Here is a 25,685-nt window from a genome sequence, read left to right as displayed (position 1 = left end):
TTCGAATTACAATCATCATTTTAATGGTCATCGCAATAATGATTTGTCTTGTTTGTAACCACTCTAAATACAATGAATTTCACAAGAACTCTGCCAGATGCGCGTATCACTTTCATCCTTAATTTTGTCCCTGTGTTTGTTCAGAATAGATTTGTATTATGTTGAACAGCAGGAAACATCAAGCAATCAAATGTACAATATTTTGTCTGTCGTACTGTCCGTCCACTGAGAGTCTGTCACGAAAGAAATAAAATGTGATATTGTTCTGTCTATTAAACTCAATTTGCATATATTGGAGGAATTACATTGTTAGACCAGACTTTTTAATGATTTTGTTTTTTCAATTGAAAATTAATTTGTTTTTGTTTGGAGTTTTGCTCGATTTGTAAGTGGTCAAAGCCCAACTCTGATTTAGTGTTCTGTACCTCTTCTAACTCCAAGTCTTCTACCATAATCTATGAATTGCATTACTTTTTCTCCTACTTTTGTGGATATTCTTTTAAAATTGTGGTACAACAGGCAACCATATTTTGCCACAGTGACAATGTTTTGTGTCGTGGTATTGTCACATTTGGTGCAGGATCTATCAGAGTTCAAGGCCATGGTTGGCTGTGTCTTCTCGAGGCTACTAGACACCAAAGTGATGGCCAACACACAGCCGTTCAAGGTAGGTGTATCCAGTGGTTCCATGATATTTGTTCCCACAACGATTGCTCCCATGAAATAGAAGCACTCTACGCCAAACATAAATTCTACCCACAAACACGCCCCCGACCCTAATCCTAATTCTCACATCAAACTGAACCTAAAACTTTTTCACAACATAGACCGGAGCAATTGTCACAAGAGCAATGTCGTGTCACTCTATAAAGTACTAGTGTGTATCATAGTCTCATTCAAAGACCCAAAGTTGAAATAAAAGCCTAAACATGAAACAGCTATTTGTGCCAAAACTGTTGGCCAAAATGTTCAGATGTTTAAATATTAGAATGTGGAGCTACAAATTAGACAAGTATTTTTGGCAAATGTGTAAGTTAGAATATTCAAATGTTCAAATATGAAAATGTAGAACTACACATAAGACCACTATTTTTACCAACTGTGATAATGAATTGAGTGTAGACACCAGTATTTGTGTGTGTGTGTGTGTGGGGGGGGGGGGGGGAGGGGGAGGTTAGGAAAGAAGGGTCTACCCCTTTCTGGCTTTGAGTTGAGACTATTCTCGATCCAATCCCCCTTTCCATCATTTTCCATCATTGGTCTCGGATAAACAAAAAATAGTATGTGCTATGCATTCAAAAGCAAAATTGGTATGACAAGTTGCCATGGACACCATTACTTCATGCATGAAGTCATTATTTGCAAGCTTGTGTTAGCGATGCAACCCGACCCTTTTGTGTATAGCGTGGAAAGCACAGCACTCCATGGATTGTAACACATACATGTGTATTAATGTTCCCCATGCATTGTTATGTGGGCCATTGTTGATCCACAATTTTTTGCCATATCTCCATGTTCATGTGAAAAGATCTCCCCAAAAGAGCCTCCTGCCCCCCCCCCCCCCCCAGTTTGAAAGTCACTTTATGTTCTTATCTATTTTCGTGATGGAATTTAAACCCTCTCACGGTGGAGTAACTGTCTGGGCACCATCGTAATCTCTGTTGCGTGCAGCAGTGTGAATACACGTACTTACTGAAATACACTGTAAGGCAGGTAATAGGGAACCAACGGCTATGGGAAAGCCAAGCAAAGTCATTGTTGGTGTCTATGGTGTCTTCTCAATGTGTAGAGTGCCAATACCACACCCTGGTTAAAGGTGCATATTCCTGGTGTTTTAGTCAAATGCATATTCTAGTAGAATAATGTGATTAGGTGTTTCTCAATGAGTCCTCTTTTCATTTCTTAAGAACCCTGTCCATGCTCATCACTTTCAACTCCAATAACTTTAGAAGGGATGATGCTACTGCTTTGAAAGTTGGCATTGATCATTAACAGAATGTGCTAATCAAACAGGCAAAATTTCAGCTTAATCTGATAATTTCTTCATTGTTGTTCCTCTGGTGGTTATCCTGTTATTTGTTCCATTCATTGCACAGCTCATGCGGCTTGGTAAAGATTAAGCGCTTGAATAGACCCTGTTCTTCAGAGCCTCTTTTCTCAGTTCACACTTACACAGAGTGTGTACCTTCTTTCCAATATTTAGATAGGTTAGAAGAGTCCATATGGATTGAGTTATATATCATTTTAAAGCTTAGAGTCTGTTCTTTCAAAATCTGATCTAAACTAAAAATCCATGTCTGGCAACTTTTTGTTGGTTTTGTTGTGCAAGGTCACATATGCACAATTCATACAACCTGTTTCCATGGAAGAGCGGCAGCACTATGATTGTGCAACTGAATATAGGTTAGCTGGCTGTCCTGTCTTGTACAGATGGAAAATAAGAACAAACAAACAAACAAAACATCACCCAACTTTATTAGATTTCATAAATTTTGTATTTCAAGACTGGTTTTGACGAGACTTCAACCAGTCTGCTTCTGTGATTGTAGTATATCTCATAAAACCAACCCAAACTTGGTGTGTAAACCCACTCGGAGAAAAGTGGCAGTGCAGAGTACAGTATATTCTATTACCTTTTCCCGTCTCTCAGGAGCTGTTCACGATGCATGCACTCTCAGATCTGCTGAACAAATGCCAAGAGGAGCCGTTCAAGAAACCAAATATCGGTAAGTGGATGCTTTCAACATCTTTATTGACAGGTTGATCCTCTATTGCTTCTTCCTTTGCAATCGATGTTCAAGCTGAACTTGAAATAATTCACTCTGATGTAGTGGCATAGTGATGAAATGATATGCATTAAGCGTTTCATCTGCAGTCATGTTCAGAATATATTCACTCTCATATGTATTCTATATATAACTACATGTATGATTATGTGATTAGAGTGACGTACTGATGAAATGCAATGTATTAAAACATTTTATCTGCGATCATATTCAGAATACTCCAGTATATTCACTGTCTATTCCATAATATTATACACTCTATATACTCGCTGAGGCAACCTAATATAGAAGATGAGAACTCAAATGAGCACAACTCTCTTGAGAGAGGCATCGATTTGTGTCAATAAGTTCCGAGTGACTGGTTTTATAGCAGCTAAGTATCTGTTCAGCTCTACCAAGCCAGAAATGTTGATATTTTGTGCAGTTTGCTGTGACTCAGATGAACGTGAGTTTGTTTTATCTACCCAGAGAAGGAAGACGTGTTTGTCAGTGGTTAGAGTGCCTGCTGTTTATTTCCTCAGCACTATTATGTTCTTTTCCTTCCTGCAATTACCATCACATGCGGTTTTCATATTTGCGTAAGCTTGGTATAAACTGTTGGAGCTCTATTTTGCACATAATCGATGAATTTCCAGAAATCTTGCAAGGTCTCCAGGTTTTTGAAGCCATTTGTATTTAAATCAAATATATTTTCTTCCCCATGCGCTCTTTTTCTGCCCAAATTTCCATAAAATTACATGCATCATGCAAAGGCATATAGACTTGCCTACACATGCATATGTTTGAAAGACTTTGAATATGCTCTGTATACACACAGCATATTTTGCTAAAATTTCATTTCTGCAAATTTTGCAAGTCAACTGAACTGTGTGGAAAATTGACAACTCACAAAAATATTGCCAGCCATAACACAAATGCTGTAAGTATTGTCTCCATGGCAAATAATCAAAAACTTTTCTACTGAAATAAGATGATACTTCCATAGTCCACATTGTTTGCCGACTTTGTTCTTCTCTTGGTTTCATGAATCTTCACTTCTCTCTCCTATCTCCATGATTTTCCAACATTCAACTCCTCCCTCTTCCTCTTCCCTTTCATCCCTATTTCATCTTTCTCCTTCTAACGATGTCCGAACATCTTACTTGATTCTCACTCTATTCTTCCTTACCACTCTCTCTGTTCCTTTCTCTACCGTCTCCACTAGTGCAACTTCAACTTCTAGCCCATTACTGTCCCCCACTCTTCACTTTTTGCCCTCCTTACAACCCCCATATGTCGCTTCCCTCTTCAATTCTCTTCTTTCTAGGCTCTTCTGCCAAACAACGATCCGGTTAAGGACTACATACACATGGTGTCACCGCAAATCTTTCTCCCTCATTTACTTCACCATGCAAACCTTCAAACAACACATACGATGATACTTCTTTCTCATTTCATCATTTTGGTTCTTAATTGAAAATTCATCCACTAGTAAAATTGTCTTTCAAACTCCAATTCGTGAAATATTGTACGTGTGAAATATATGCCGTATACAGTACATTTGGGTGTGAATGCTGGCTGACATGCACGTTGCCATCTTCTGAATTCACAGCGATACCCTCCCACTTCCCGGACTACACGGCCAGCGAGAAGTTCCACGAGGCGGCCTACGACGCCTACGTGACCGGGGTGTGCTTTGCCACCATGGCCAACTATCTGGGGACGTTCTTGACCCCGCCCAAACCCAGGGTGTCCCCAACCTCCAATCTCATAGAGCCGTTTCTGAACAAGTAAGAGCAGTGTCCAGTCTGTCCGTCTCTTTTTATCAAATCAAGGAAAATTGTATAAAAAAATATCTGGCAAAAGGTGTCTGTTTCATGAAGTCATCACATAAAAGTCTGTACTTAGATTTTGTAATGGCCGAAGTCGCTCATATGTACCTCTGAGAGACTTTCAAAGAGAAGTAAAATCCATTTCATGAAGTCTCATAAGTGTATCTTATGAAGTTTCGTGAAAGGACCACTGATCACAGATATATGATTTCATGGTTGTTGTGTTGATTAATTTTTTTTTTTCATGTATATAAGGTATGTGATGCATCTCCATCTATAAGAGTAACATTAGTCAGGAAGGAATCTCACACCATGATGTAAAGGTTCCATGAATTTGATAAACAATACATGTTTTCATTTTTCATTTTCATTTGATTTATTTTCATCATTCGACAAGGAAACCCCCCCCCCACATTTATACATAACGTACAAATCAAAACAATAATGACACAAAGTATTGATACATGTACTATGCAATTCAGCACAAAGTATACAATAGATGTAATGATGAAAAATGGAATGTACATAAAAAAGCCTTTATATGGGCTGTAAGACTGTACATACTTTATAGTGTAAAGAAACAAATTGGAACTGGCAAAAAAGAAAAAAATGAAATAGTCAAAATACATAAATATATCACAAAATTTAAAACCAATACTTTAACACAGAACATCAGTATGAACTCAGAAGAATCTTTTTATACTGTTTTGTAAAAATATTATTGAATTGTAGATTAAAAACATAATTCACATTCAAATAATTCCACAATACAGGTCCAGTATACTGTAGTGAATATTTAGACTTATCACTTAAAAAAGACCATTGGTGAAACTGATAACATGATCTAGTATAATAAGTGTGAACATCAGCATTTATCACAAACACTTTCATAAAATACGGAGGAAGAGTTTTTGAATGATAACGTTGCATCAACGAAGCAATTTGCATCTTATTTACATCTATTAACTTCAAAAGTTTTTAATGATTTGAATAATTCAGATGTGGGTGCTTGATATGCAGAGCCAGTGCAAATAAGTATTGCCTTTTTCTGTAAAACTATCAGCTTTTGCAAATGGGAAGAGTATGTATTCCCCCAGATAGAGTTACAATATGTCAAATGTGACAGAACATAGGAATTGTATAAAATAAATGTTATGTTAGCTGTAGGTCCCAGGTTAAAATCAGATACAGTGGACTCCTGTTATGTGGGCCAGGTCCCACTGCACTTATGGATGCAAAGAGGATGTAAAACGTAAAAAAGATCTTGCCATCCGTTGGAAAACGCTACGCATCCGCTGTGTTCTCATCGAATACGTGTTTCATACGCTCTATCCATCGAGCATTCGTCCATGCCGATTTCATCCGCGCAAAAAGTTTTATGCTGCTTAAAACTTTTAGAACGGATGAACTTTCCGCCGTGTACGATGTAAATCCGCGACATATACGAGCAGCAAATGTTGTATGTCCGTTATCATCCGTTAAACGTCCGCTGTATCCTCTCTGCATCCTCTGGGCATCCTCGCAACTAACATCCGCTGCAGCTTAAAACGGAAAGAGTGAGGAAAGATATCCTACGTGGAACGTCTATACATCGTTAATAGCACGGAAATAGAAAGAATGTAAGCGTATGCATTTCGTATATAAAGTATTTAAAACAGACAAAGCGTTTGTTTCCGCTAGGCGTACATGATGCATCCGCTTCATCCGCTCTGCATCCGCTCTTTCCGCTATACGTCCGCTTTGCAATTATCCCCGGTAACCCCTTCGGAACTGTCATCCACTTCCATCCGCTTTCATCCGCTAGGCTTCCGATGAACATCCGTTTAACATCCCTGCTGCATACTACCCACGTCCATTCGTTTTCCGTTCTGTTTTCGCAGATTTTCTTCAATTTTGTCAATTTTTGGAGTGGATGAAAGCGGATGGAGCCATCCCCGAAATTTTGCTCGTCCGCTGTGTCCTTTCTGCATACGTTTTGTGTCCATCGGCCAGTGGGACCGGGCCTTAAGGAAGTCCTTGGGACCGGCATTTTTCTTTCATTATATTGAAATTTGTTATAACTGAACAAATAAACAATGATAAGCAATGAGTGGATAATGTTGCGGCGTGAATTTTTATTTCGTTGTAACTGGAATTTCGATATGACCGTGTTGGTTATAATGGGAGTGCACTGTACAAGGAAATATGGAACGTCGATATCTATTCAGACCATATGATTGAGAAAAGAAATAAGATTAGAAATGTAAAAAAAAAAGATAAAAAGAAAAATCTAGTACACAGGAGATAAAATTAATCATTTTGTGTGTGTATGTGTGTGTGTGTGTGTATGTTTGGTATCCAGTAATTGCATTTTATTTCATTTAGAAAGGAGGTTTTTCTATTATATCGTCACAGAGGGACCATTAACCTGTTTTGAGCCAAGCACATGTTCTCACTTGCCAATTTTTTATTCATAAGCATTCAGTAATCCATGCAACCTTGGCCTACTTTTTAGATTAACAAGTCCACTCAGGTATAGCAATACGCCTGAATCCACGGTGACGCAGTACAGATGGGGGAGTAGGTAATCGTTATTCATGGACAATTGGCTTCCAAACATCCGTGCAAGTTGGCATAGAAAGCGCCCCAGCCTGCATCCTAATGGGGGGAACAAAGCGCAATAAGAGTCGAAGAAAACTGCAGTTTCACCACACAAAGAAAGTAATGAAAGCAATGAAATCTTCATCTACATTTTAACCTGCTGAGGATGAACCGATTGTGCTATACATACATTTCCCACAGACTCCTGCCCGACTGTACTTGGGGAGCAGCCTTCAACAGGTTTTAAGGAAAACGTGCAGTTCCCACATGAAGAGCAAAGTTTATTTTTCTTCTTTTAAAAGGAGGATTTCACCTTCCTCAGTGTACATGAGCAATTAGTTCTTGTGAAGTGTCATCCTTTATTTCGTAGTGAGTTCTTCGCCCAGTTTATATTATACAAATATACCAGGCCTGAGAGGCTCTGGTTGAAACTATGCGCATGAGGTGACTTCAGTAGCACTATTTTCTGAGGGGCACAATCCCGAAGAAAATAGTGCTACTGAAGTCACCGAAGGCACATAGTTTCAAGTGGTGCCTTGAAAAATTGGCCTGGTATATTTGTTTTATATCCCTCCCAATGAATTTAAGAGCATTCGACTGCTGGTATTCTGTAATTTACCTCTTTTTTTAAGGGCATCTTGCTTTACTTTTCAAGAAGATTGACTAGTCGTTCACGCTCGGGAAAGCAGCTCAGCAGGATCACGGCAGCGCGTACGCGTACTATGAAGAGACAACTGCGCGCTCAGCCGCTGAAGTGTACTCGGTGCATTGCTGTTCAACGTACTGGTAAACATGCGCAAACTGCAAACTCACTACGCGCTTCATACATGCAATACGCCTATCCGATCTGTCAACAAGTACGTTCGGTTGCCAGTGCGGTGATTGTGCGTGCTCGAGCTGATCAACGATGCGACTGTGAGCTGCAGTTGATTGTGTTTTCTGTCGTCTTTCTACCTAGCTGTCTGTACATGAATATGGACTATCATTTCCTGTTAAAATGCAAGTATACATTGTAAATTTGGGTAGCATTCAGTAACAGCGTATAAGGTTAGATTAGGCAGTGGAAAAATTCTAGCAATTAAAGCATCGAGTGCCACTGTAAATTTGTGTGATTCTTACGGTGTTCTAACGTAAACAGTAAACAAGTTAAATAGACTGTAACTAACTCGCTAGACACTCTAAAAAATAATTATTAGGAATGAGATTACGGGAAATAGGGCCTACTGTTAGACAAGTAGAACTAACGTTAGGCTTAACTAGCGCTAAACGTTAAAGCAGGCCTACTATCTACTGCAGTTTCGTTTGTCAACATCTTTTGTTTGGGTGGGTCGCTCGAGTTAGTGAACTGCGAGACTAACTTTCAAACGGCGAAGCATGAACTCCCCAAAGGCCTACGGTACATGTACGTCGAAGAACCCTAGCTTGCTTATTGTTGTCTAATTATAGAGCTACGATATCGCCTACTCTGTTGTAACGTAATACAATTTTGTTCTTTTTAGGTAGAATGAGGGCTTTATAAGAGTCTCTCTGAGTCTCTCTAACGTAACCCGTGTCGCATTGAGTGTATGCGTGCTTTGTGGTTCTCGCAAAGTGCAGTGATCTAAGGCGCCGCGATACCCATTCATTTGTACATGAAATCTCTCGCGAAGCAATGGTGCTGCGATACCCATTCATTTACACGTGAAATATTTCGCGACGCGACGCGAAGCAAAAAAGGCGCGAAAATCACCAGCGTGGTATAGTTTTTACCATTTTCCCTAGGGAGTATAGTCTTTCGCGGATTTGTATGGTAGAATTATGTTTTGAAGTTTACAGTGCTCTCGACCAATCAGAGGACGAGAAGCAATTTGTGAGGGATATAACAGTATCTTTGGTGCAACAAAGTGATGTGGATAAATGTATGGAAGGCTCATTGTATGCAGCGTTTTACATGTGCGAGACCTATCTGCACCAATCACTTTATGTTATCGCATATCAAAGAGCATTTTGTCCTTCAGTTACTGTCACCGGGACAGCAACCCTAAAGGTTTTGCTGGCAGCAGGCAATTCCTTGTTTCCCACCCTCCAGTGTCCTTTTCAATGAGTGTTAAGTCCCAACAATGGCATAAACTCGCAATTTTTTTTTTTTTTTTTTTTTTTTTTTTTTTTTTTTTTTTTTTTTTTTTTTTTTTTTTTTTAATGTTCCCTATCATGCTGGGTTTTTCCACACTGGGTCCGTCATAGGGGTCCTGTTGGTCCATGAGTTTTTGCCTCTTTTGTGACACATGCTTTTTGCAACACCTCTCTTGTTCGATTGTTTTCCCTCTGTCTCTGTACCTGGCAATAAATGTAGTATATTTTCTGTATTTACACAGTATGGGTAAAGTTTTGTTGCAATTATACATTCAAGTGAATATCTGAAGCAGATGTGATATGATAATGGCCTGATGGTAACATACACGAACTGCCCAGTGATCAATGGGAAAATATACTTTGTACCATTCTTATTTTTATACATTTAGGTCTTTTAAAACACATCTACATAGCATTTAAAGGCGTTGGTCCCGTGGTTGTGTACCCATAAGTATTCATTGCTTCCATAGTGGCCATGTAAAACAGGTTGAAATAACAAAGTTGTGCTGTTTGGGAAAACGCATTCGTATTAAGAAATAGAATATCATTCTAATTTCCATTGCTACCGAGAGAGAGAGATATTTAGAAACTGTTTATTTATACTGTAATTTCAGTCCTTCATATTATACAGTACTAAACCAGGGATCTAAAGAAATACCAACTAGAGAAGCACTCTGAGAGCGCAGACCTCTGCCAAGTAGCTCATTTCCACCACTGATTTTGTTTTTCTGTGGAGATCAGTGATTTCTACCCATACGTATGCATGCTGAAAATTGCCCAAATTTCCCAATCATAGAAACCTTTTGTTATGTCATCAAAACCAGCTGCGCGGTGTGCCTAGCCATGAACCAGAAACTAGAGCATGCACTCTCAAGCGCATATGAAAACCTCAAAAATATGCAGCCTGAACTCCCAAGTTCTTTGATCCTACCTGCCAAAATATCAAAAATCCTCCATAAAATCCATAAAAATTCCCGGATCACTACCAAAATTTAATCATCTGTTCCTTGTGTCATTCTCAACCTTTCCTGCAAGATTCATCCAAATCCGCTCACAACTTTTTGAGTTACTTTGCACACGGACAAACAAACCAATGCCCATGAAAACATAACCTCTTCTTTTGGCAGAGGTAACAAGCCATGTGACTAAGGCAGGATTTTTTTTTTTTTTCACTGCCCAACATTTAGAAGTGTCAAGTGAACACCGTGATAGTAAAAAAAAGAAAGAAAAACAAAACAAAACAAAAAAGGCAAAAACAAAAGCAATCCTTGAATGTGGTATAGCCCTTTTTACACTTGTGTTTCTTAACCCCGTACTTTCTCTGACCCAGGACTATCGTTAGTCCCGTACCAATTTTTCCAGCTTTTTACACTCGCCAATAAATCCCGTGCTAAGCTCTTGTCCTGGGCCAAGGAGAAAACTGACCTTTTTACACTCGTATTTCTTAGTCCCGTACTTTCCAAACCACATGAATATTCATGATTACGCTGTGCACTGTACAAGTACACGCACGCACTGGCAGCACTTGATTACCTCGTTTCTGATTGGTCAGTGGGGGGTTGGACTTCGTCTCCGTCGCTTAGCCCCAGATTATTTTTTCGTTCTGTTTACACTCGCTAACCCTGCTTTTTTGCGGGGCCAGATAGTATGGGATTATCGGTGGGGCTAGCCCACTTTGGCAAAAACAAGTGTAAACGGAAAGTGGGCTAAGGAAAGTCTGGTACCAACGGTGGGGCTAAGGCCCCCCCTTAGCCCCACCGTTGGTGCGGGATTAAGCAAAAATTTGCAAGTGTAAAAAGCCCTTTAGTTCTCACTTCTTCATTCTTTCAGGTTTTCTGTGATCTATAGCTTCAGCCTCAATACTCGTGTAATTCAATACAGAACAAATTCTCCCATAACAAATGTGGAATGTGTGGTATATTAATGGGACATAAATGCATAACTTTTCCCAATGAAAACAAGGTAAAGAGGCAAATTTGGCCATTGTGTTACTATGGATTTTCCCCACCTGTAAAAACAAGATCAAAAGTGATAGATTTGGCAGACATATGCATAACTTTTCCCAGTGAAAACAAAGTAAAGAGGCAGATTTGGCCATTGTATGTAAAACCATGGTTTTCCTAATGATGTCATCACAATTTTTCACTATTAAGTTCCTCATCTTTGGTTGTCCTCCATCATACTAAAGTTTGTTTGTTTTTGTTTCCCTCACACAGGATGTTTATTCACAGGATTGCTGACATTCCATACCTGAATCTTGCCGGCCCAGACTGTGAGTACCTCTGTCTTCTCTCTGCACTCGTAATTTTAAAAGCATAGTTATTTACCGTAAAAGTGGATATTTTCGCACAAATAATTTTTCGCGCTTGGCCGGGTAAGAAGAGTTCGGCATATTTTTAATTCTGCATAATCAAGACATCAACTACTGGAGTATATGGCAAGCAAGGAAAAATATTTGCAAGCTTTTATTTTCGCGCTGGTTTCTCGTTGTGCGAAATGCGCGAAAATTTCAACACTGCGAAAATGTCCACTTTTACAGTGTGTCTGTGTCTGCATACAATCACATAGTGCACATCTTTATCGTCTGTGTAGAATATACATTGTATGTATGCTGTCTTTTTATAAATACAGACATACAGTACATGCATCTATGTGAACATACAAATGTGTGTGTGTGTGTGTGTGTGTGTATATGTATGTGTATATGTGTGTATGTATATAATAGAGAGAGAGAGAGAGAGAGAGAGAGAGAGAGAGATATGCATGTATGTGACCCCTTTTCATGACAACTTGTGGGAGAAGATCTCAAACTATATCCAATCTTATACTTTTTTTTTTAGATCGTGATTTTTTTTTTCAGTACTCATGCTTTCTTGTAATGGTATATTGTTCAATTTCTTATGTAACATTTCATTGTAGTGTTTCTGAGCTCCATAATCCTCATAATTAACTGAAAGATTGATATTGACCATAACTCAGTTATGATAGAAAAATAAATAAATAACATCTAAAGAAATTTTGAAATATTTTCACTTTTCTAGCATGATGAAAGAGCACTAGACTTACCTCTTTCAGAAAGTAGGGAGAATTATGTAACCCTTGACATATTAAAGTCCGTAACAAGTCCAGGAATGTGCACTGTTCATATGAAGTGATTATTTTGTAGAATTTTCTGTATATTTTCTTTATATCGTATTGCAGATATGATGTAATGATCTTTAGTAGTCTTCTGATCCAGTGATCTCTCTCCAAAATTTCAAAAATTCATAACTTTTGAATGGATTGTCTGATTAATCTCCTAGTGCAAAAGCAAACATAATTCTAAACACATTCACCTTCATGTTCATTATGCTATGCATGTACACTCACATTGCTATATATTTAAAACATCAGAATTAGAGTTAAAATCTTCATGTGTTATTAAATTTGCAAGTAGTACCTGACTCAAACATTTCCGAAAATAAAAACTTTGCAAAATATGGTGGATGCAGTATATTGTCACTATCACAGTCAACAAGGTAGTTTACTGTTCAACACATTAAAGTACCAAAGTGATGAATGAAAATCCAATTAAATGTGTAGACTCCTATGCTAAAAGAAATAAAAAGGAAAAAATGAACTGGGTATATTTGTTGAGATATTGACTGTTTTAAATACTGATCATTTTACAGTGTCCATTTCACACCCTGAATAATTCAATCTCCTGCACTGCTGGTGAAGGTTTACTTCATGTAATGCCAATTTGAGGATCACTATTTGAAAGGAACAACAAGAAACTATTGCCTCCTAAACAGCAACAATAGCAACAAGTCAACATTTCATTGCAGTCGATTATCAATAGATCTGTGATCCTGGATGCCTGCAGCCATATAACCATTGTGAAAGGCTATAAAACAATACTCCTAGTAATTGCAGAAAAAAAAGCAATGTGTGTGGGTTTTTTTTTCTCATACTCTTGATATTGGCACCCAGAACATACACAAAACCAAGCTACAAAGTTATGACTTACTTGTCATTGATGGATATGAGGTGATATGGGGCATTTCTATTTATAATGTGGTTTGATTGATTATTGCAGTGTGTCGTTTATTTTTTATTCCCCGGGGACTCTGTTCCACGCTCTAGATGACATGACCATATCCCTTTCGTCACAGTCTGCTTATTAAGGGTAGTCTTGATGAGTTTCCTCATTTATTTTTTCTTTACCCCATTACACATAGGAATGTGAAATTTTCTTCTGATTTGTTTTTTAAAACTCTTTATGTGCCATGGTGGAAACTCCCTGTGTGCTACATTATACTGAGACACCAATGTAATCATGCTTTGAGAAAACATTCTGTTTTTCAAATCTATATAACTTTTATTGATTTCTGTTAGTTGGGCATGTAGCGAGCAGAGTTGCAGAGACCGCCAAACTTTGCTTCAAAATGACGTAAATTGTATGACAAATCTATGAGTCTTTTTCTGTCAAAGGACCAGTAGCTACATTACTGTAAAGGCATGACTTTTGCACACACGAAAAAGTAACAGGAACTTGTAATTTACACACAAATCGAGTAAAGAACACCGCTTGCTAGTCAATCACTACATAAAATGCAAGCTACATCGTATATATGAGAGGAACGGAATCGCGAGATATGCTTTACAGTGGCATTTGGCGATTGTATCGATCAGTTTGGGCGGGTTTGTGCATTTGAGCAGAATATGCGAATTTAGGCACACTGTTGACCGAGCTGGGTGTGCGAACGTGGTACATAAATAGTTAAGTTATCAACAAGCAAACAAACAAAAAATGATCTCACCCAGTCCCTATGTCACCGAGGGTCCTCAGGCATTTTTGCTCATTTGGTAGCCTATCATTCCATCTTTATTAACCCTTTATGTGCCAGGGACTTTGGACAGTGTGAACAGTGCTACTTGGATTTTCTGTGCTAATTGGTACTCAAAGCAGACAAAGATTACCTCAAAAGTTTCCCTGAATTTCCTTGTCTTAGTTTTTTTTCAGGTTAAAGTACCTTTCATATAACTAACACTGTGAGACTTTGTCGCCCCAAAGTGCTCTCATGTCTTAGTAATCATGCAATAATGGTTTCGTACCAGAGCCGCCGCCGTACGGCGGCGGCGAGGTAGTACACGTATTGTGCGAAACCATTATTGCATGATAACTGCGACCAGCAGCGTGCAGCCCCATACGCATACTGTGTAGCTAACTGCGACCAGCAGCCCCATACGCATAGCTAAATGGGGCTTCGCATTGTAGCTTACAGGATCATGACAGATTTAGTATCGCGGGTAAATATCAACTTAAAATCCAAAAATTTCTTCAATTTGAAGACTTACCAGTTAAGTTGAAGTATTGAAAACAGGCTGTGGGCAACGTTTGGTTTTGCCAATAGTCCCTTTCTGTTCGAATTGATGACTGAATGTGACTCGGTCGAGAGGACCTTGGGAGAGCTACACTGAATTGACGGCCAGCGCATGCGCACACAAACATCTTATCCGTTCATGGATTTGAAATTTGTTCGCATGTGATGTGTGCGTATGCGCTGGCCGTAGTAATCAGTGTATGTAGCTCTCCCAAGGTCCTCTCAACAGAGTCACATTCAGTCTTCAATTCGAACAGAAAGGACTATTGGCAGAACCAAACGTTGCCCGAAGCCTGTTTTCAAGACTTCAACTTAATTGGTAAGTCTTCAAATTGAAGAATTTTGTGGATTTTAAGTTGATATTCACCCGCGATACTAAATCTGTCATGATCCTGAATGCTACAATGCGAAGCCCCATTACGCTATGCGTATGGGGCTGCTGGTCGCAGTTAATTGCATGATTACTAAGAAATGAGAGCACTTTGGGGCGAGTAAGTCTCACAGTGTTAGTTATATGATAGATACTTTAACCTGAAACACGGAAATTCAGGGAAACTTTTGAGGTACCAAAACTTTTTATTATCTTTAAAGGTCCTGTTTACCTTTGGGAGCAGTAATTTAAAAAATGTTCAAGATATCACTTTTGATACATATGTATCGGTCTGTTGTATCACAAAACATCCTACCATATAAAATTTTTGCAATAAAACCTAAAATATGAGGAGATATCAGTATTTTTCTAAATAAACCATAACTGTAGGCGGTCTAGTCTGGAAACATTTTTATTATCATTGTTCACATTTTGTGTATTTAACAATACTTAACACCGCTTATATGCGGAATCAAATTTATACAGTTAGTTGTTTCTATCCCTAATTCATATTTTAGAACAATTTTAAAGCACTAATGCTGGGTTCTTGTTTCATCTGCAAATGGTAAATCATGTCTTTAAGTTCCATTGATATATTAGTATGCAAAAACCAATTGTGTGAATTTCAGCAGAGCATACAATTGTACGTACATTGACCTGACATAAGAGGGCAATTGTCAAAGTAGATTTCAATCTTCTCACCTTTCTGAGATAATCACTTTTCGATGTGATTTATTGAAATTAAATGTAAGTAAAAGTACATCTGTACATGTGATATGATTTTATTTTACATTTTAATTGCACTGCCAGGTCAGTGAGAAAAGTTTGTCAATTTGTATCCCCAAATATAGTGCTCAAATGGCATCATACATTGAATCATATTATATAGATGATGACTGGCGGGGGAGGGAACATACCAAATGTTCCACCCGAAGGGTTTGAAATGCTATTGAGGGACTTACACAGCTTCCTGAAATAGCATTTCAAACCCTGAGGGTGGAACGTTTGTAGGCCTACGTTTGGTACATGTTCCCAACAACAAAAGTCATCATCTATTATGTTATATGGGTTAGTCAAATTATCACACTTTTGTACGCATTTAATACAATAATCGATCATCTGCTTTTCGATTGCGTGAAAAATTATTATCGTTCAATCGTTTGGTATCGTTTGTCATTTGTTAAGTAAAAATTTTTTCCCATGGGAATACATTACAAAAATGTTCTGCCCATGGGCGAACATAAGCAATGTACCTCCATCACGTGACTATGTTAAGCCAATCACTAACCGGTATTTGACTAACCCATTTAATATAATATTATACTGTATTTATGGTAATGTAGAACATTCTGTTTATATCAGGTTAACTTACGATCTGGCATGCTGTTATGAATGCATTCTTTTTTTCTTTTCTTTTCTTTTTTTATTCCGCCAGTATTGACAGTCTTTTGCCTTTGTAGTCGGGCATAGTTACACAAAATGGTCTAAAAAGCAGTGATTTAGGACTTTTACTATTCCCATCATCCTTGACAATATCAATATAAAGTAACACTCAATTAAAACTCCATCAATCAATCAAGAAAACACACGTTTTACCTTGAAATATGACTTTTACAAAGAAAATCTTGTTTTGCAAATTGTTTAATGTATAAAGTGCTCTTTTGACATATTGGTCATTTTGTTGTGCTAGATCAAGCATATAATCCATTTCCCCCTACCTGTAAGTCTGTACTTATGCACATAAATATAATATGTATGTATCTTCAGGGAAGATTATTATCTTTCATGTTTACATGATACAGTAAAGGAAAAAAAAAGTAGAAAGGCAGGTGAATAGATAGATGGTTAAGCTCACATGAAATGAGGAATTCAAGTGTAACGCATACGATGTCAGTAAGAATTATCCCTTTTATCACAATCTGCCGCTCTTCACTGAGTAATTGAGTAAAGTCTCACCATTGTACACCACCGTCTCACTTTAACAATACGCTCAAAATGCATTCATGCACGAATACATAGCTCTTTTCTCTGAACTCTGGGATGTTGCTCTGTTTGCGATGGCTCATCGGCATGACAACAAAAGTGCATGGCCGGGATGTCGCTCGCTCCGGGGTTGCCATAGGGTCTCATCTGCCCCCTTTTGTGTGTCAGTCGATCTGAAGTGAGCGACCATGGCGACAAATAGAACAATGTTGTACGTGCCGTGTCATTTCGTGTTATGTCACTCTTTGTCCACGATGAGCGTCGGCTGACTGTGCACTTTTTTTGTCACAGAAATTCTTCTAGTGGCTGTGGATAACATTCAACAACAGCATCATCAACAACAACAAAAAATATTTAGAAGTGCATATTTTTCACAACATTCCCAGTATTATTGATAGCCCAGCTATTTTTAAATGTAGGTTTCATGGACATGTAGTGCTTCAATCCCTTTATCTATGTACAAAGAAGGTAGAATTATATTGGAACCCCACCTCTCCCCTCCCCCCCCTCAAAAAAAAAAACAAAAAAAAAAAACAAAATCATTTTGTGTTAGTTATAAAGGATTTAAGCTGTTGTTCCCTTTAATCTTATGTGATATGTTTCAATACTCCACTATCAAATTAAGTTAGAGCAAAGCTAAGAGGGAATAGAACAGAAAAGCCATACCAATTCTGATTAGTTTCTTCAAAGTGTAATGTTGTACAAATGGCTGAAATACTGTCAGAAAATGACATGGGAAAAATATCTTTGTGGTTTATATTGAGGTTTTCAGAGATCCAGGGTAGCCTAGATTGTGTTCCAGAAGTTTTTTCCGTGATGACCTTATGTGAACTATACACAAACATCACACGATATGACGCATTATGGTCAATATTGCAGTATCAATATGCCCCGTTTTGCTATTGTATGGGCTGAAATATATTGCACAGTATGTTGGATGTTTTGCAGACACTGCACTGTGTAATGATGCCGGGATTTATCAGACCGTGAAATCAATCGGATTCATTGTCACGACAACGAGAGCATCTCCATCCATTGGGCCCTGTTTGATGCGTGGTCGCCATGGCGCTGCGGTGGGCCAATGTGCACTGGCGATTTCTGTGGCACGATACATTAAATTACAATGAGGACTCGGGTGGTTTAAGCGATTGACAGACTGAATTCCTGCTAGCGGAATTGGTCATCGTGGGATAATCATGATATATCTATTATCACTATCTATTGCTATCAAGGTGGAGGAGGCAGTTACTAGGGAACCATTACATTGCTAGGGGGAGGGGGAGAGGGAGAAATGATGTAAGGGGGTTCTGTGCACACAAGTGGTATCCAACATCCATTCTCCACAGGTGTCCCATTGATGTATGTAAATCTGATGATACACATGCGTGTCACCAGCCGGCTTGAAAGGGACTGCACTACAATGGCGCTTTTCTTGCCAAAATGGCACATCAAAAAATTTCATGTGCCGACACACACAGAAAAAGAAGGGCACCAGATAGCGTGCGAAGTTTTGTTCTCCACCAACAAAGAAGAGATCTGCGGGCATTATGTGCTCAGCTTCCCTGGTAAAGTGAGGATTATGAAATTTGGGGATTGTTCATGGAATATGGAATTGTATAGAGTCCAGTGCAGGCAGGGTCCCAAAAACATCTAACATAGCTCGGATGAAACCGTAGATTGCGTGTTACATATCTTCTTTTGCAGTTCTACCACAACACATAAATGATTTCGCCTTTTCAATATCGAGCATGCACAAAGTTCTGTATTAAAGCTTGTTCTCATTTCACTACCTGCTTATGATCAAAATGGCTGTGAAATTTTGGTAGAAACTTTGTTCCCTCTTTCATAATTATAAATGAATATGACTGGCATAAATATATCTCAATGCAGAGTCAAAGCTGGCTACAAGTTGGACAGTTTGACTTCAGCATCAGTTGCCTGACTCAACAGTGGAGGAAAAGTAAATGAAAGATTGGTATTGAGACTACTTTTCAACAGATGGCCACTTTACCATGATTAGGCTCATAAATTTTCCTCTGTTTCTCTGAAATGATAAAAGTTTCATGTAGTCTTTGAAGGGTTCCATTTTTGTTTATTAATGACTGCACCTGAATATTGATACGAAAGTACTGTTTAAAGGGATGGCACGGTTTCGGTGGAGATGGGGCTTCAGGTTTCTGACATTATTTGATGATAATTTTTTGAAATGAAAAACCTCTTATGAAATATAAAAAAGCATATCATTCTATGAGGAATTCACAGTCTATATGACATGTGTTTGATGAAAATTGGTTTTGAAATGGCTGAGATACGCTGTATCCATAAAGAAGTGATCCTGATAAAAAATGGGTCCCACCTTTTATTAGGGTGGCTTTATTCTTCTTTGCTTTTGGATATCTCTGCCATTTCAAAACCGAATTTCATCAAATAATCCTTGAATTCCTCTTAGAATTGTATGCTCTTTACCATCATGTGAAGTTTTTTCTATTAAAAAGTACTTTGTAGGTTAAAAGCTGAATCCTCACCTCAACCAATACTATACCATCCCCTTAAACAGATTTCTATGCTGATGCAGGGCAGTCACCTATACCCAGTTTATACAGGGCATTTAAAGGGGTCCAGGAGCACTCCTGAATCCATTAGAGCTCTGTATGAACAGGTAATTGGGCCCTGGAGTGCTCTAAAGTTTATGCCCCTCTCCTAGAGGCTAGCTTCAGGAGTGCTTATAAAGTGCTATACACTCTAACCCTAACTCTTAGAGTTTTTAAACAGTCTCAAAGTTCAGAGTGTTCCGAAAGAGAAATGCAGTATGCACTGTGCATGCAGTTTATATGTTAGGAGTTCCCGCTTACATTACAAGAGTGTAGCAAAAAAAAAAAAAGCTGCTGAAAACTGCTTATCCAATAGTGGCGAGCCACTGGAGTAAAATGGAGTCAAAAGGGGCCTGAGCTTTCGTTCCTAGCAGAATCTTCGTCAGAGGCAAAATGACCTTCATTTTGTGCAGTGACCTTCATTTTGCCTCTGACGAAGATTTTGCTAGGATCGAAAGCTCAGGCCCCTTTTGACTCTACATTACAAGAGAGTAATGTACCCCTTTCAGTAACCCTACTGGCATGGATCAGGCCCGAGCTAAGTCCTAAAATATTGAGTTTATGAATGGGTCGGGCCAAAGTGGCCCGCGCCAGGCGTGGACTATTTTGGTGCTGCTGCAGCCTAGCACTGTCCAGGCGCGGCCCAGGCTCGGGCCTGGCGCCAATCGAAAAGTTTATGAACGATAGCAGCGCCAGGCTCAGGCCAGAATTCCCTGCACAGTCAAAGGTCACAATTACCTGGCCGTGCCTCCGCCGGAGCACGCGTTCAGTTACCATGGTAGTTATTTCGTGAGTGGGTCATCGTTAAAGTAGCACTGCTCTGCTACAGTTACTGAGCGCAATTTTTACTGCTTAGCGCAGGCCAATGTAGCTTGGGCCAGGAGCTGGCCAAAAATGCATGAGTTACTGAAAGGGGTATGAGTGACAGTTCTGCCTCTCTCAGCTACTTTGCCTGAGGTCACAGCGAGCAGTGATTCTCTGTATGAACAGACACACAGGGGCATAAAGTCGAATGCTTTAGGAGTGCTCCTGATCCCAGCTTTGTGTATGAATGGGGTATTATACACTCTGTCCAAAGTCTTCCAACACCTGTTATTTGTTGTGTGTTTCTGTCAACATCTACAATCAATTTGAAGTGACTGCCATGGTGTAAAGATATTTGATGTATGTTTCTGTCAATATCGACAATCAAATGACTGCCTACCATGGCATACATTTTGCGGTCCACCTCCCTCGAAAAAGAACACATTTTCCCCCCTTTTTACCATGTATCTTACATCTTTTTGTCATTTCTTACCTTCACCTTGAGTATCCAGTAACACAGAATGAAAAGATGATGGGATCTTAATAGTTGCTGCATCCAAAAATATGGAATAGTAGCATGAACTGAAAAGAAATTAAGATGATTTTCCTCTATGAATATGCCAATCTGCATCTGGCAGTTTCTGTGAGAAACCCTTTGTCTCCTTTTTAAGAGAACATCTCGGATGATATCATCTAGGTATCATCAAACTTCAATATCATATGATTTTCAAACATGCACAGTTGTTGCATCTGATGTATAATTTCATTTTGTTATTACAATTATTATTTCAAACATATGCTTATTAGGATGAGCTTTTTGCATATTTGAGTGTGGCAACATTTAACAATTCTCTTCATTATTTTTAGTTTTCTACAAGTTGATTAAGAGACGGCCATCATTTGGTTCCGTAAAAGAAATTTTTGTCACTAAACGCTACTCTAACCGTAAAGAGGATGGCTAGTAACCGATCAGTGGGAATCAGTGGGAATGCTGAGAGATGATTGTTCCAATCCTTGTGGGATTCATTTGAGAGTACATTATATATCTATTGTTGTGTGAAAATTATTTGCTTCAGAACGGTCTCATATTCATATAATGTGCAGTTTAATGCCCCCATCACTGTACAGGCATGCTAGCCTGGAAACATTAAACTGCACATTACTTGAATATGAGACCATTCTGTAGCAAATAATTTTCACACAACAATAGATATATAATGTACGTATTCTTAAATAAATCCCACAAGGATTGGAACAATCATCCCCCAACATTCCCACTGATCTTACTGATCAGTTACTAGCCATCCCCTTTAAATGAGAAAAGAAAAATATGATTGTAGTATTTTGCTGTTTGATTACATATGATGTGCCTAGGAACTGATTTGGCATAAGTGAGTAAAAATTATCATTTTATCTCTTATCAGTTGAGTTTGATTATTCTGGGGTCAGGTTCTTTAATCGAATGGAATATTTTTCCCAGGCAAGATTTCGTGACATGCATGAGATGCTCTTGACATTATTATTGACCGTCACTCTCTAAAATGATATCAAAACTACAACTTAAACCCTCTTCAGAATTGCACTTTTAAGAACTTGTAAAGTATGTGAAATATATCCAAATACAATATCGTTTCTCTCATCTGAAGAGAGGTTTTCCCAGATTACTGGAAACCTATGGATTGCTGTTTGTCGTAGCCGTTTGGTTCTGGCTTTGAGGAAAAGAAATCTGACATCATGCTCTTCATATTGTTTACGGATCAATATATTACATTGCACAGATTCACAGTGAATGAGATTATGTACATCGTCTTCACAAAAGATAACATCATCAAATAAGACCTTCTTGATTCAAGAGTGTACCAATTTAGCACAGGCAACCTTTCATCATATGACATTTCTTGCTGCCTCTGGCGCAAGATCATTCGTGTTGCCCTCCTCTGAACTTTCTCCAACCCATCTGTGTGTTTCCTGGCATGAACCATGGAAGGTGAGCACCTCCCTGCATGAACAAACCAAGCTGGTACCCCATACTCCAGAATAGGCAATACATATGACCCCCCCTACCCACAATGCATCAGTGCTCGCAGTCATATGGTTTGGTGCTGTTTGATACCGAATCAGTTAGACTTTCCACTCTACTGGGATCAAGGGGAGGAAACCCAGGAGCTTACTGCAGATATCTTTCATGACTTTTGGCCTGTGAGATGTAGGCTAGATTAACAAATTCTCGGAAATTTGTAGGATATGTTTAACTCAGATAACACCTGCTTTTGTATGTTGTTGAATTACAACTGTTTGCTCAAGATCTCATCCCCAATAGGAGCATCACATGGGGGTAGATAAATTACCAGACTTGTGGACTTTGGTGATACTAATCGCCAGGCATCCTAGACCAGCCCGCCACTCAAGTCCATGGTGCACCAAATCAGTAGTCTCATTCACACGCACCCGAAATTACCGGTTGTGAAAAATGGTTTTGCAATGTGATGCAAAAACTGTTTTTAAATTCCTGTGTGTGGACACACAAAAAAATGTGTAATCATTGCGATAGGCATTACCATGCAAAAATCAGTCAAATTTGATGTTTTTTTTTTGGGGTTTTTTTTTTTTGAGGGGGGGGGGGTAGGGGGTGAACTCTCATGATAATTTGCCTGCATGGGGTATGTGAACAGCATGCAAAAGAAAAACCTATCAAGTTATCTAATCCCAGAATGTGACTTAGCACACGCTCTGGTGCTCTGGTCACAAGTTTGTAGTCATTTTATTTTAGGCAGTGAAAATTCACAGTATTTCATTTTGAGCTTAGTGATTTTTAGTTTTTTGTTTATTTGTTTGTTTGTTTGTTCTTTTTTTTCTTTGGTCATGTGTGAGTAGAGGCTCATAAATTGATTCTTGCCACTGAGGAGGAAGTTGATCAAACTTGCCAAGGTGCCAAAAAGCCAGGGCAAAGTTTGAAAGTCACCTTCTTGAGTTCTTAACCTAAACAAGGTGTAGGCCTCCCCAAGCAAGTTCCAAAGAGTCACTCTCCAACCTTCTCATGCCCCCTTACTTCCCCTCCCTGTCCTCAAAAAAGAAAGAAAGAAAGAGAATAGAATGAAACTAGAAATAGAGAGGGCCTAGACGAGTGAAAAAAAGTTGCTTCCTTGTCTGAAACAAGGCGCTAAAGCGAGTTTCAAAAAGTTCCTCGCCTTTTCTTGTTAAACAAATCTCTCAGGAGAGAGTGAAGAGAGTCGCCTCGGTGCCTAGGCCAGTTTTCAGAGAAGTCCCTTTATTGCGTTTTGTCCAGAAGGCCATCTCGCTCACTGCAACTTCAAGCCTCTGAACTCATTTTTAATACAATATGTTGGAGATGTAGACATCACAGTGATGTTTACTCATTAGAATCCAGACATGTGTTGGATGAGTAAGTTCTTATTCCGTGAAAGTTCACTGGCATGAAGACATCTTTTGTCTGAGGACATCAAAGCTATGTTACCCCACTGTTCAGACGCATGCCATTTTATACCAAAACTCTATAACGAAACGATGTATAAAGAATCATCGTATAGCCGACAGACTGATCAGACACTAATTTCGACCATTCTGGGAAACGTCATATAGATGTACAGTTTCCCACTGCACATGCTGTTATAGTCATGATGAGTGACGGCCGTGGGGTCGCCTTTCCTGCGCGCTCTCATTAAGCCCCACCCAGTTATACCATTCTATGGTCACAATACATTCAGACATGCACAGAATGCTGATTCGTTATCGAGTTCTAGTTCAAAATGATGCTCTGACCGTCAGTTCGCTATACGTCATTTCGTTAGTCGGCTTTCAGACGTATAAATTCATCATATAGCTATACTGTTTTGGTATAGCTATGCCGTTCTAGTATAAATCTTTTGCGTATGTATGCCTTGTTAGTTTAGCATCAATAACTGCGTTAGGAAACCAAATGCTGTTTAACTTTGTCCAATAAATTATTGAGGCATGCAATTACTCAAATGTCATCAAGTCATGAGAGAAAGACATAAAGGGGAAAAAAAAATGTACCGGTTATTTGTTCACTAAAGTGCTATTACTCCAATTACTTTGTATTAAAAGTTCATTTGCTCACCTTCATACACATTCACCCACTTGGGTGTGTATAGTATATATGTAATATGTATGAACAGAAAAAGAGGGATATTGTCAAATTCTGATGTTATGTTTCCCTAGTGTCAAGAGGATCACCAAAGTTGATCCTCAAAGTCAGTGGGTGAAGATGAGAGTGTGGCGATGTATCAGTTAGTACAGTAATTGCATGAGAAGGCAGAGACATGATTGCTGTCAACTGCATACTGTAAAAACTAAAAACGAACTAGAGAAGCACTCTGAGAGCGCAGACCTCCACCAAGCAGCAAATTTCCACCACATGATCTTGTTCTTCAATAGAGATCATTGATTTTCATCCATATGTATGTATGCTGAAAATCGCCCGAATGCCCAATACACAAGCCTTTTGTTACGTCATAAATCCTGAGCTGTATGGCACGCCTTGCCGTCGCAGAAACTAAAGCATGCACTTTAGTGCGCATCTGAAAACCTCAAAAATGCACAGCTTGAACTCCCAAATTTATTGACCCTACCTGCCAAAATGTTGAAAATCCTTCATAAAAGTGAAAAAATTTCTGGATCACTACCAAAATTTAATCATCTGTTCCTATACCCCGTGTTCACATTGGTCCCCGCGTCGCGGGGACAGTCACAAGAGATCTTATCTTTTTTACGACTGACCGTTCACATTGGTATCTCATCTGTCCCCGAGCTGTGGGGGCATTTTGGGGCTTGGAGCGAACTCTGCCACTTGAATCCAGGCATAGCGCATGCGCACATTTGATGACCACAGCTGGACGCTATCAATTGCGCCCCAAGGTCACTCTCCCCTCCAAATCTTGTCCCCGTACCCGACTTGCTTCGCGGGGACGAGGGGACAAGTCCCAGCGAGCGTTCACATTATGGTTTTTGAGGAGAAAGTCCCACAGCTCGGGACTTTCCCCGCGTCGCGGGGACCCATGTGAACGCGGGATGTATCATTCTCAACCTTTCCTGCAAGTTTCATCCAAATCCGTTCACGACTTTTTGAGTTGTTTTGCACACGGATAAACAAACAAACGGTAATGAAAATATAACCTCCTCCCTTGGTGGAGGAAACAAAAATAAAAAAATCATCATTTATTTCATTGACATGTGTTCAATCCACAAAGTGTGATGGGCTCTGGACAAAGAAGACCAATACCAGTCACTCTCTGATTAAATAT

General features: G+C 39.1%; 1 protein-coding gene across 1 annotated transcript in view; it reads left to right on the top strand.

The window, feature by feature from the left end:
* Positions 1 to 25,685, top strand: part of LOC140231934 (poly(A)-specific ribonuclease PARN-like) — a 65,258-nt gene that overhangs the window by 14,438 nt on the left and 25,135 nt on the right. The window contains exons 12-15 of the mRNA XM_072312081.1: positions 581 to 667; positions 2,651 to 2,726; positions 4,378 to 4,555; positions 11,506 to 11,561. Of these exons, the coding sequence (XP_072168182.1) occupies positions 581 to 667; positions 2,651 to 2,726; positions 4,378 to 4,555; positions 11,506 to 11,561 (397 nt within the window). The remainder of the gene's footprint in view (positions 1 to 580; positions 668 to 2,650; positions 2,727 to 4,377; positions 4,556 to 11,505; positions 11,562 to 25,685) is intronic.

This window comes from Diadema setosum, chromosome 8 (genome assembly GCF_964275005.1).
Source record: "Diadema setosum chromosome 8, eeDiaSeto1, whole genome shotgun sequence".
In the NCBI taxonomy this organism is placed as follows: Eukaryota; Metazoa; Echinodermata; class Echinoidea; order Diadematoida; family Diadematidae; genus Diadema; species Diadema setosum.
Note: the sequence above shows the minus strand (reverse complement) of the source record. Positions and strands in the feature narration are given on the sequence as shown.